This window comes from Lacerta agilis, chromosome 7, assembly GCF_009819535.1.
Source record: "Lacerta agilis isolate rLacAgi1 chromosome 7, rLacAgi1.pri, whole genome shotgun sequence".
Taxonomy (NCBI): domain Eukaryota; kingdom Metazoa; phylum Chordata; class Lepidosauria; order Squamata; family Lacertidae; genus Lacerta; species Lacerta agilis.
The window spans coordinates 41,796,433-41,809,759 of record NC_046318.1 but is presented as its reverse complement, the minus strand read 5'-3'; the positions used below and the strand labels follow the sequence as shown (position 1 = coordinate 41,809,759).

General features: G+C 42.7%; 1 protein-coding gene across 2 annotated transcripts in view; it reads right to left on the bottom strand.

The window, feature by feature from the left end:
* The window catches only part of COLEC12 (collectin subfamily member 12), a 79,045-nt gene extending 76,831 nt beyond the window's left edge, over window positions 1–2,214 (bottom strand). For both annotated transcript variants that reach the window (XR_004427028.1, XM_033154999.1), the window contains exon 1: window positions 2,015–2,214. Coding sequence is in view for 1 of the 2 variants with exons in the window: in XM_033154999.1 (XP_033010890.1) it covers window positions 2,015–2,021 (7 nt within the window). In the remaining variant the exon portion in view is untranslated. The remainder of the gene's footprint in view (window positions 1–2,014) is intronic.
* Window positions 2,215–13,327: the final 11,113 nt, after the last annotated feature.

Here is a 13,327-nt window from a genome sequence, read left to right as displayed (position 1 = left end):
CATATCTCTTGCATTACCAGTTCATTTGCCATTTTCATTGAAGGATGTTTCTCATTAACTCTGTAATTTAAAGATTTCATTTTACTGGCCTTCTTATGAGTTTCTGGAAAAACACTCCACAAAGTGATTGTGCAATTTCTTACAGAAAGAGAGTCATTATGACCCACCAAGAAGACTGAGAACATGCAACCCTCCTACATGAATAGAATCTCCATTAAAAGCATTAATATTTCAGGCATGTTTTCCACTTTTTCCGGATGAAAACTCTCACTAGAATTGCTATCCAATGCACATTGTCTTCGAAGTAGGTAACATTGAATTCAGTGGAGCTTACTTCCTGGCAAACATGCATAAACCTGGGCTATAGGTGTCACAGCAAGAAGGCAGAATCATGCATATGAGAACATTAAAACAATATTTTCCCTAAGATAGCTGCGGCTACCTCAAATCTCCATCATGTGGTAGCTTATCATATATGCAGCATGTCACGTGGACACAGTACCAGTCAAGGGAAAGATATGTTTTGTGTACAATGCAGTTAACACACTAAAATCCCCATGTGACCTAAATTATACCCAAATGCAAGAATCAATGAAAAACTTCTGTTGGGACCAGTGCACTTTTTAACATTTAGAATAATGAATGATGGGGTTACAGTCTGCTTTCATTCCCACGATGAACTTACCGGTAATTCCTCGCACTGTATGCCATCAACATCATAAGGTATTGAGCAAAAGTACATTGCTTCTCAGTTGTTTTTGCCACTACATCCATCCTAGTAGTGCCATGTGTTATCAGAAATAACATCATGGGTGGCTCTGCAGACCATTTGAATTGCTAACCATCTCCAATGTTCTGTACTTTACTCCCCACAAGATGACATTCAAAAGTTGTTTTCACATGTGTGTGGGCTCAGTGAAAGAAAATACTTTCTCCCATAGACTGCCTCTCTGGCAAGCTAAGTCAACGATCTCAGTACTCTTATTGGCCTCTGGAAAGAACTATCACAACGTTTACTGCCCTCTTGGCATCTAGAGTTAAACAGCACAAGCTAAGCAACAGGCTGATACTCAGCCACAGATTCCTTATATATATTTCTGTTGCCTTCTTAGATTTATTTCTGTGGCTAAAGAAAAACTATGCTTCACAACTACTTCCTAAACATTCCCAAACATCATTCTTTGATGCCTTATTCTCTGGAGTGCAAAGTCCTAAACTTATTCAGAGGTTCTCATTTTCCATTTTCATTGCCGAGTGCATTCTTATACACATCTACTCAGAAGTAAGTGCTACTGAGAGACCAATTGGATATGTTTCCAGGTACGTGGGTAGAGGACTGCAGCATAAATGATTTAAGTGACACTTAGTGGTCACAGGCTATAGAACGCAATCAATGCATGCATGCCAAAGTGTGATTTGTAAGTGAAGGCGGGTCTTTAAACCTCAGATTTTCAGCACATGCAACCTACAAACTAAATATTTTCCAGTCTTGAAAGGGGAGGGGGGAATGCCAAGTATATTTCACAAGCCAGTTAAGCCTCTGCTAGAACCTAATCATTGCCAGATGTCTAGAAGCAATACTAAGAACATCACGAAATGCTGGCAACCCCCCACCGCGCTCTCTGAAAAACTGCAGGGGGGGTGGTGGAAAGGGGGAATGAAAAAAAGATAGGTGGTTCAAGAAAAATGTGCTGGGGAAAGCAGAAATTGTTGTGTGGGTGAGTACTTCATTCTCCTGGATAGATTTTTCCAATCCAAAAAAAAATCCAAAAGGGGGACCTGTAAACAACTAGCAAGAAGCTGAGCTCAGACTTTTCTCGAGGAACAAATGGCAGCTTTCATCATTAATGGACTAGAGCATGGACCTGATGCAGCTCCAGTTTTACACACGCACACGCTTGCAAAAATATTTGCTCCTACAATAAGCACCACATGTTCGTTGCTGACAGACTCCTGCTCCCACAGCCCAGCTCCTTCCCCAACACTCTCTGAAAGAGCCATATGCCTTGCTTACCTTTCATGTTGGCAGGCAGGGCAGCCACATAGGAAACTTTCAGACGCTGGAGAAGTTTGTTCCTTGTTGCACAGAACTCCTTTATGAGACTCTCATGCCGGGCAGCCCCCTGGAGCTTCTGATCAGCGGGTGGATGGCGCTCTCTGGACTAGCAGCTTGAAGCACCAGCCTTTCCCCCCTCTAGTCTCTCAGCTGCCTCAAAGAATAGTTTCCAAGTCTCCCCACCGGCCTGAACTCACACGACCAGCCTCTGCCCCTCCTCTCCAATCTCTGCTCACTTTGGGAAACGACAGAAAGCTGCTGGCTCCACAGTTCTCCCCAGCAGTTCTCTCCCCCCACCCACCTTCACTCCAGTTTTCCCCGCCTCTTTCACGAGTTGGGCTGTAAATTGAGGCAAGGGGAGAGTCTGCAATAATAAACCCTCAGGCGAAGGTTCAATGAGGAGGAGAGAAGCTCTGGAGAAGGGCTGTTCCCTCACACTGTGAACCGCAGCCTCCCCTGACTTTCCAGGCTGTCCTGCAAAATCCCTGAACTCTCAGCCGCCCTCCCGTCACCACGACACGGTGTTGACTCTTCCACAGCGGGCTCCGAGGGAGGCCTGCTGATGGGAGGCGAAAAGTGGTGGTTTGGCGCCGGGCGGAGGTGTAAACTTTCTTGGCCCAACCGCTCTGAGAGGATGGACTTAAAAGCGAGGGGAAAGCCCAGCCACTTTCAGCTCTTCGCTGCTGATATAGGCTCGTTCCTTCCGTCCCATGAGGGTGGGGAGTATCGGTTCTTGTGAATTAGAAAATAATAATAATCGAGGCACATGTATCCTGAAGGTTGAAGGATCACCACAGAAGTAGCTAATGTCGCTTCAGCTTCGATTGAGTCCTCATTCGAAAATACAGCACAACTGGCTTAAAAAAAATGTTGAGGTGTTCCCCCCCCCCCAATGTTTATAAAACGATGTGAAATCCGTATTTTAGGCTCGATTTTTTAAATGTCAGTTTAAAATAAGAACAAAGGCACCAAACTCACTCATACACAAACCACATGGGATAAGTTAAGCTTCCTGCCTTAACTGGGTGGTGTATAGTGGCAAACATGCTCTGCAGTTTCACACATGCTGTAGTCAACATTCACAGTGTAAGTTTAAAGCACACAAATTCCTCCAAAGAATCCCGGGGGCCATAGTGTACCCCTCATAGAACTACAGTTCCCAGGATTATTTGGGAGAAGCCATGAGGTGATCCAGTAGACACCAAATATATGGAACATTTGACAAAGTCTCTCACGAAAGATTCTTGAATAGGTTTTCTAGTCATGGGATAAGAGGGGTAGCCTATGTGGTGCCCTCCAGATGCTACTGAACTATGATTCCCATAATCCCTGACCATTTGCCCTACTGGCTGGGGCAGATGGGAGCTGTAGTCCAACAACATTTGTGCCCTCGCCATGTTGGCTACCCCTAGGATCAGAGGTCAAAGTGGGGCAGTCATCCCCACCCCCTGGCCATGACTCTAGCTACACACTCTTAGTCTGAGCAATTTCAGTGCAGGCTGTGTTGCTTCTTCATTTGTAGAGGAGATCTATGATTGCATGGTGCAGTCTCCCTGGGACAGTACCATTTTAGGTTGCAAGCAACGTTGCCAGATCGGCAGCCCAGAAACCCTGTTTCTCCTCCAAGCGCTGAGTTGGAGTTGGCTGCTGATACTGAAAAGCAGCTGAAGTGGAGATGTCCTGTACATCCTTACCAGAAGAAATGCAAGGCTGCAAGTCAACAGAGGAGATAGATGTTTAAATATTGTTTTCAATGTGTATGCTGCTGCCTTCATAGAATCATAGAATCTTCATCTCCTTTGATTTGGGGCTGCTGACTGTGTCATTTTTAACGTAGATTCCTTGGTCATTTTGTGTGCTTACAGTGTGTGTGTGTGTGGTTTTTTATTCATAAACAAAGGAAACAAAAACAACAAATACCAACAGCTCCTCACAAATATGGCAAAACAAAAGATAAGGAAAGAGAGGTGGGGCATCAGCCTAATATATGTATACAATTCTATTCCGTGGGTACATACATCAGAAGTAATTATATTGCATTTTAATTCACGCATTCCAAATTTCCGAGGATGCTGCAGGCAGGTGCACTCATTATAGTTTTTACTGGGCATTACACAATGCACAAAAAACTCATTTCAAAACACATTAGATATGACAGGGCAATAGGGGGTGTCATAGAAACAACACCATAAAAAACATTGGAGAACCTTTGATAATTCTGGCACCTGAGAAGGGGACTCCCACCCCCCACCCCCATTACAATGTGTCAGAACTGGTGTAAAAAGAATAATAGTTGTTAAGAATAATTATATGTATTACTAAGGATTGTGAGAGCAGAGATCTAAAATATCTCCGGATGAAATATTTGTTGACAATATTTGCAATTGTTGATATGTGATTTTTAGGAAATTGAAAACAGTAATGCAGGCCTTGCTGAATTGTGCATTTATTATTATTATTTATTGAATTTATATACCTGGAGGTCTAATGGCGGTTTACAGAATAAACTATGTCTGCTGAAAAGAAAAATGGACATGGACATTGTTTTTTATTAAGCCTGTTTACATTCTTAAGCATATTAATTCATTTATGTTGTCAGTCTACATTCTAGAAAGAATGACTTAAAGGTGAATAAGTTTTTTTAAAAATAAATAAAGAAAATAACACAGTGTTAACAGGCCGATCCGCAACCCAATTATGACAGAATGTTTGGACGTAAGATGATTTACAGTTTGCTCCTATGTAAACTTGCACAGGATATGGCTGTATGTCATCTTCATCCCTGTTACCTAAGCAATAAATAGAACTGGGAAACCTGATAATGTGCAGCCTGATCCTATGTTTGTTTAGGCAGAAGGAAGCCCCACTGAATCCTATGGGACTTACTCTTAAGTTAGTGTCAGAATTTAGTCCTTCCCAGAAATTGATCCTGAGGTCTCCTCAAATGAACAAGGGGAGCAGGACCCTCCAGCATATCTCCACACTGCCAATGTCCCTGACCCACAGGGCTTTGAACAACGGTTGTTAAACAAGTTATGTGGGAGGAATGGTCCCCATCTGCGCAGATAACCAGTTTGAAGGGAGACTGTGCTACAGTCTCGGACTGTTTGTAGTGCATATGTTAGTTCCATCATTTGAACAAGCAGATACCATCACAGGAGCTGAGACAATTTCTGTGTGGTGGACTTACGCGTGCCAGATATGCTGATTCGGTTCCGCTTTACCCAGAAACGCCTCAGTCTGGAAGTTCTTTAACTAAACCTGCATAGATGCTGTACCTTCAAAGCACATTTGAAGGATCAAACAATTCTGGGCAGTGTAGTTTACCCCTCACAGAGTTACAAATCCCATAAATCCTTAATAAACTACAGTACCCAGAACTCTTTGTGGCAAAGAATAGGCTTCAATTGTGGTTTAAAAGCTATAGTGTGTGTACACTGCCTAAATCACAGTGATGTCCCCTTAGAAGTGGTTGACTGAAAAGTCAGCAACAAGCCTAAAAAATGCAGAATCAAATAAATACAAGATATGAAGAGCATTCCTTAAGAAGTGATGCTGTGTACAAAACCTGGATGTTTCTTTAGACGATGAAACACTTACTATATCTGAAAGACATTATAGTTCCTTTTATCTGCTATGGAATGTGGCCTCAATCAACAGCTAAGTTTGGACCTTAGATTATGTATAAGCTTGCCAAGATGGTAAGATCACTGCAAGAAAAGTAGATTTGTTACTCAAGCATCCTATTTTAATATTTGAGGATTCCAGTTGTAGTCATTAAGATTTACCATCCAGAAAGCAAGCATAACTATAAGCCTAGAGAAAATAAGTGTTGAAACACACTACTCCCTCCTAATTTGAAACTGGAGAGCATACAAAGGCTTTGTGAACTGTTTAAGCGTGATGCTGATCATACAGTATTTTGGTCAGTGCCTCTGTAATTCATGTAAATGACTGTTTATGAACGTACTGAGCCTTTGATGTTTTGCTTTCCTGGCTAGGATAACTGCTTTAGTAAGTGTTTCTAGTCTTCTTTGACCTTGATTGTTTTGGAGTAGTGGTGAGAGGGTGGGAGCTGATCAGGCTTCAGAAAGAACAGACATACCAGAAGAAGGTTGCATACACAACATATATTTAAAAAACACACACCAATAATCCTGGGAACTGTAGTTTGCCCTTTACAGCACAATTCCCTTTAAAACTACAGTACACCCTTTAAAAAACTACAGTTTCCAGTATTCTTAGTGGAAAGGAGTAATGTGTTTATATGCAGCCAAATAAGAAGAAGGGGAAGGAAGAAAGGAAGAAATCGCTAATATGTTGCTCAATCTATATTACAGTAGCAACTCTGCCTTGCTTGTTTTCTCTTAGGCTGTATTGGAACTACAGTATTTCCTTTTCTGCTCTGCACATTTTGGATATGTGTTGCTTAGACCAGAGATTTCCAACCTTTTTGGGTCCTTTTTTGACCAACTACGGCACCCCTGTGGTGCTCAGGAGCCCACATATGTCACCCCCTTGCCTGCAGAGCCAGCAACCCTTTTCTAACACCCTCTCTTGGGGAGTGTTCCTGAGTTTCCTCCCTTCTTGGGAGTCATCTGGGCAGCTGTAACTGCCACCCCTGGTCTCTGAGCTGCCCTCATCCTGCCCCAAAGAGAGGTGCCTCCTCACACTGCCCCACTGGGGCCTGAGAAGCATCCCTGGCCAGCCTCAGAGACACCATTCACCTGAGGAGCTTTTAGCTAGGGCTGCTGCAACAAACAGGTATGCAAACCTTGGAGAGGCAGAGACGCAAGAGGGCATCAGAAGAGGGAGGGAGGGAAATAAATTGTCGCCTGCAGCACCCTGGACTATCATTCAAGGCACCCCAGGGTGCCACGGCACACTGGTTGAAAACCACTGGCTTACACCATTTGCCACGCATCATCTCTCATTCCCAATATCCCAATTGCTCACCTGTTAATTCCTGGATGGATTTTGCTAGAGGGTGAGGTAGGAAGACATGGAGATGTGCATGTTAAAAGACAGAGCGAATGAAGAAACAAAACACACCCATCATTGCAATGGTCATAGTCAAGTTTTCAGAATGCCCAGCCCCACACATTTGTGTAGTAAGTATAGCAGGCTCCTCTTCTGACTGTTAGCATTGAAGGGTGGTGGTAGCATTGCACCAGTAGTGATTTCCAGATGTTTACAGTGCAGATTACATAGCTCAGATGTACATTACAGATGCCTCAAATTTGCCCTGACACATGGGAAACAACTATCCCAGATACTGTCATAGATTCCATTCATTGTGCCAGTAAGGGAAATTGGGGCCCCTGTCTGGTGCGTTACTATGTCCATTTCTGATAGTGACGCCCCCTCCCCAATCCCTTGATGGAATTCAGAAACCCAGATCTCTGGGAGACAACATTTCAGCTCTGTTACACAGCCTCCTTGCTTTGCCTGCTGCTATTCCATAGCTTAGTATGCAGAGAATAAGACTGCTACATGTGGGCAGTAAACCTGCATGCAGGTGTTCCAATGAACATATGGAACAACTAGTGCATGCACACACAGATTCCTCCATTTACTGCAATGTCACAAACTGTTCTGCATTCATGCTTATGTTTCATGCAGAAACAGAACTGTCCTGGCATTATTGTGAAAGGGGGGGGGCAATACTTGGTACCTCCATGTGTGCTTAGGGTCTCATGGTCAGGGTGTTGATCTCTCTTTCCTGCCACACAGTCCTTTTTCACATTGTAAAACAGCAGCCCTTAATTTATTAATGATAAATGATATTTTAGACATGGGGTGGAATTCAACATTATACATTACACTATTACAATAATTCCATCAGTGCGAGCTTTTTGTCTTGCTAGATAGAACAATCCCTTCCTCTCCTGGCTTTCACTAGTGCAACTGTTTAGTTGAATCCGGCCTGTAATTTTTAATTGTGACTGGTATCACTTTTTAATGTTTTTCCCCCTTCAAAATAGCAATGCATTAAGTGTGTGTTTGCTACGCATGTATTTAAGAATCACCTTCAGAACAGAATTGCTCAAGTTCATTCGTACATTTAGAAAGAAAAATTCTCAGTTTACACATTTGGAATCTCCTTTGTACTCAGGAGGACACTTTACATATTGGCTTGCAATTTTTGTTGTTCCACTGGAACATTATCTGTTAGTGTGTAGGTGGGTGGAGATGATCCTGGCAATAACTGGAGCCAGTCTTATGAACAGGAGCCAAGGGAACTCATCAAACTCTTCTTGTGAGGGATAATTTCCCCCTAACTCTGGGTAGGGGCATCTAGAGAAGAATTACCCTTTGTGTGCTTGCAGCTCACCCTGAGGTTAATGGCATGGAAAACTGTGGACATCTGCTACAGCTCCTCTATAAATAATGGAGTGGCACATGAAGTTAGAAGAAGCTAGTCAGAAAAGACAATTAATTGTGGAATCCATTGAAGAAGGGGAATCGGGAGAGTAGACATTCTAACAAGGCTTCAGTGTCTTTAAATTTGTTAATTGCCGCTGGCAAAAAAATGCATCACAATGCATTTGTGACCTGCAGTAGCTTAGATAACAAAACCAGCTCAGTATAATTAGGAACAGAGCCAGGTACGTATCTTGAAAAGCATTTTCCCTTGGCCGTTATACAGGTTTTATTTTCTTTGAGTAAGGACAAATTATGAGGGATGGAGCCACTTAGCTTCATCAGTTCTGATCCAGTTCAAGGCTTGGTTCCCCCATCACACACACACACACACACACACACACACACACACACACACACACTGTCTTTCCAGAGAGAAAACATGAAATATAATGTTGATTCAGCAGTTCTGGTACATGTGCAGGGACTCTGGCATGTGGATAGAATTATTTGTAAGCTGTGCTTCCCCATTCATTTGAGTGACAGCGATGCTGCTCTGCTGTTGCTGCTGCTGCTGCTGCTGCAGCAGCAGCAGCAGCAGCAGCAAATGTATCAGAGCAGCATTGGCCAACCTGGTGCCCTCCAGATCTTTTGGACTACAACTCCCATCAGGCCCAGCCAGCAAGTCCAAAACATCCAGAGGTGAAGGCTGTGTTGGTTCCCACCCTTGGACAAAAGATCTGGGCTATTCAGACTCTAAGATCACCAAATTTGCAGATGACACCAAACTGGCAGGGGTAGCCAATGCCACAGAAAATAGAATCAGGATTAACACATTGCAGAACTGGGGCCAAACGAAAAAAATAAATTTCAATAGGGAAAATTGTCAGGTTCTGCACTTAGGCAGGAATAACCAGCTTTAACAGAAGAATAGTATCCTGATCAAGGGAAGTAACAGTCCTACTCTATTCTGCCTTAGCCAGATTCACCACACCTGGAATACTGTGCCCAGTTCTGGGCATCACACTTTAAGAAGGATATTTGCCCCTGCATTGCTTTTAAATAGTGGAGTGGGACCAGTCAGCCACAAAGTTCTCAACCAAAGCGAGAAGTCTCTGCTTGCAAGTGAGCACTCCAATAAGTGGGGGCTGCTGCACAGACAGCAGAGCACCCTTGGTGTTTCTATTGAATATAACAATTGTGTGATTTTTCAATGCAACCTTATTGTTCTAGTAGGGCTGCCCTAAGCGATTCAGGACTCAATGCATCAAGAGGACAAATACTAAATCATCATAATCTCCAGGAAACATTGAAGAGTTACCCTATATGCATGCAATATATTTTGCAGTATTCATTTAGATTTTTATCTCATCCTTCAAATGCATTATCAGAACAGCTTACTGAAATGCTGAACTTATCATTAAAAGTAGTCCAATAAAATAAAAATATTTAAAAGTAGCATAAAAATCATGCAAGTAACACAGATCCAACTGTGTTTAAATGCCTGTGAGAATAAAAAAAATATTTGTCTGTCACCAGGAAGACATCAGTGTGGATGCCAATGAGAGCACTCAAAGCTCGGGTGCCACCACTGAAAATATTCTCTCTGCAATAGCTACACGCTGAACCTCAGATGTGGGGAAAGATGCAGATGATGGCCTCTGGTGAGGATTTGAAAGTATGGGCAAGCACACGTAGAGTAAGGTAGAGTGCCGAAGGTAATACATACTTCATCTGTGTTTGATTTAACATAGCATTTGCTTTCCCTCACTGCCCTTTCAAAAATAATGTATGTGGTGAACTATGGAACTTCTTCAAATTAGAAACATCAATTGCAAAGCTCTCTCTTTCAGGAACAAATGTCTGCTTTAAAGCTAAATCCTAAGCAGCAGTCCAAAAATAAGACCTTGGTGTATTTGATTTACAAACATATTTTTGTTATTAATATCTGCAAGCTTTCCAGCATACTCTGAAGTTTTGCTGTAATGTTATTCCTATTAAGTCACTGATTTCCACATGGCGAGCATGTTAGCTAAAAACACATTTGCCACTACAATGAAAACACAGAAAGACTGCAGTGCAGCAATATCCAGAATCTTAAAAAATCAATTATGCAGCGCAGCTTGTTTAAACCTGAAATTGTATGTGACTTAGCTAGAGCTCATCATATCCTAGGCAACATGTTTAGAACAGCTTTTTAACAGGAAACCGAAAAAGTGGCAAAAAGAAAACCAAATGCAGTTTTTTTTAAAGGGTTAACTTTGTTTGAGATATGTAGACATGGCTAATTTATCTGTTTGGCAAATAAATGTTTCATTGCTTTCAGATGAAAACTATCAACAATGAAATCATTCTTATTTTCAAAGAAGGGGGTTGGGGAAACATCCATAGCTGTCAACCTTCCCTTTTTTTTTGCGCAAATTCCCCTATCAGTACTATACTACTGATAGGGGAATTTCCTGCAAAAAAAGGGAAGGTTGACAGCTATGGAAACATCAGCCTCTGAGGTTGTTGGGCTGTAACTCCATTATCCCTGACCATGGGCCATGCTGGCTGGGGTTAATGGGAGCTAGAGTCATAGCTGTCAAGTTTCGGATTTGAAAATAAGGGATCGGCAGTCTCACCTATCCTGGGGACAGTCACATGTCAGCGGTGGGCGGAGCCAGAAGCAAAAGTGGGAGGAGCAGCAATGTAAACTCCAAGCAGGCTCGGGCTCGGAGCGGAGCAAAGAGGAGGGCAGCCAGCAAAGAGGAGGGCAGCCATGTGCTCCGCGTGATGGAGCCCCATCGTCTTCTTGTCTGATCCCATCAAAACAGGACAGGAAGCAGCAGCTGCTCAAAGGCAGCCAGGCTCCGCCCACCAGCTAACCCTATTGGCCGGCTGAGGGGCTTGGCGGCAATGGATAGGGGCTGATGCAGGGGGAGGAATACACCCCCCTGTAAGCATGGGAAACGGCTCCCACTTGCTTTGAGGGCTGAGGCTTTTCTCTCCAAGTAGGCGAGGTCTTCCCACCCAGTCCCTGGCCAGCAGGGGAGGAGCAGATTCCATTAAAAACGGGAAATTTAAGGGAAATAAAAAATAAGGGAGAGCAGCGGGAAACTGCTTGAAATAAGGGAGAATCCCGGGAAAACGGGATACTTGACAGCACTGGCTAGAGTTCAACATCATCTCAACAGCTACAGGTTCCCCACTACTCTAGAGTTTTCGAAGTATCATCTTCATCCAACTGTTCTTCAGCTGTGGTGCTAAGGGAGAGAGGAGTGTTGTTTCCAAGATCCAGACTTATGCACGGACTTCCCATAGTGATTGCTCTACAGTACTTCCATTCCACCCCCCCTTTGGAGGTGTCAGTGAGCAGTAGGAAGAGAATGGTGAACAGGTTGCAGGGGGTGAGGAACACCTGTGTCAAAGCCCCTTCAGCTATGAACAAGCCCTAAGAATGGCTGGTGCTGGTTATATACAGATAGTGGGCACATGCTTTCATCAGTACTGAGTAACTCATGAATGAGAACGAGAAACTGGAACCTAGTAAAAACATATGACTGCCATATGTATCGTTCCATTGATCACCACAGAGTTTGGCTCAACCTTTTAAATTATTTGAGTTTCTTTCTCTCTTCCCCACTCCCAGTTTTTGGGAGTGGAGAAACCAGAGCGCTGTTTGCTTGGCATGCAGAATGTTTTTTTTTGCGTTCAGCTGAATAGCTTGGATTACATATTATGATTTTAAAGTCACCTTTGGACCAATGAAAGCTGCTGCAGATACCCTGTGTTTGTGCTGTGAGTGCACATTTCCATTTTCAGCATAATGAAAGATATGGTAAATGCAAGACAGTGAATAGCCTTCTAGAGTCATCTTCAAAGGCAAAAAATATAACTAGTAATGAACAGGTACGCAATAATTTCTTTTGATCGTTCTCCTCTAATTGAGGGTTCATCATATATCAGACATGCCATAATCCTTAAAACGCACGGTGCAAGACATTTTGGGGGAAAGGAAAGAGTATGAAACAAGGTCAACAAATGTGTGCTATAGTTTTCCTAGAAAGTTCCACTTTCTTCTCACTCCCATCCAAGACTCACTCACTCTCTCTCTCTCTCTCTCTCTCTCTCTCTCTCTCTCTCTCTGTGTGTGTGTGTGTGTGAGAGAGAGAGAGAGAGAGAGAGCAGCATTTGGATCACAAAAATTGCCTCTTCCTGTTCAAGGGAGCCTCGTGTTTGGATACAATTTGATGTCCTTTTCAAATTACAGTATATGGTGGACTGCGATCATGGCAAATAAGCCAGAAGGTTCACTTAATAATTTTCAATTAAAAGAAAGCTTAGTGTTCCCATGGTGAATAAAAGCTCATGTATTACATAAAATAACAATAAAGTAATATTATATAGTTCCTAGATCTGCATTTTAAAAGTATCTGTTAGTAATTCCATGAATCTATTATTGGCAAGAGGAAGAAAATATATTGCTTAAAACAAACATTGGATTGAGAGCTACTGTAATGGTACCTCAGTGGTGTGTTAGGAATGTGTGATTAATTCTGCATCCGTTATTTCAACAGGAAGAATATCACAGATTTCCATATGGTTGCATGGCTATTTAAGGGCCCCCATAGCAATTCTGAATAACAGCAACTAAGTAGATTTATAAACTTTGTTTTTGAGAGCATTACTGGATATTTTAAAGACAGGAAATCCATGTCACTGAACTATCCTATATTTGACCTCTCCCCTGCACAGTCAGGGTTCTAAATCGCATGGGGAACCTCCCTGGGTATAGTTTTCATGGTGCAAACATTTGCTGTCCATTGTGTGTAGGATGCTGGGATGGCCCCGGCAAACATGCTTCCTGCTTCTCCCTTTCACAACTTAATTCAGAGAGAAATAGGGTTAGCGATAGGCAATTTATCA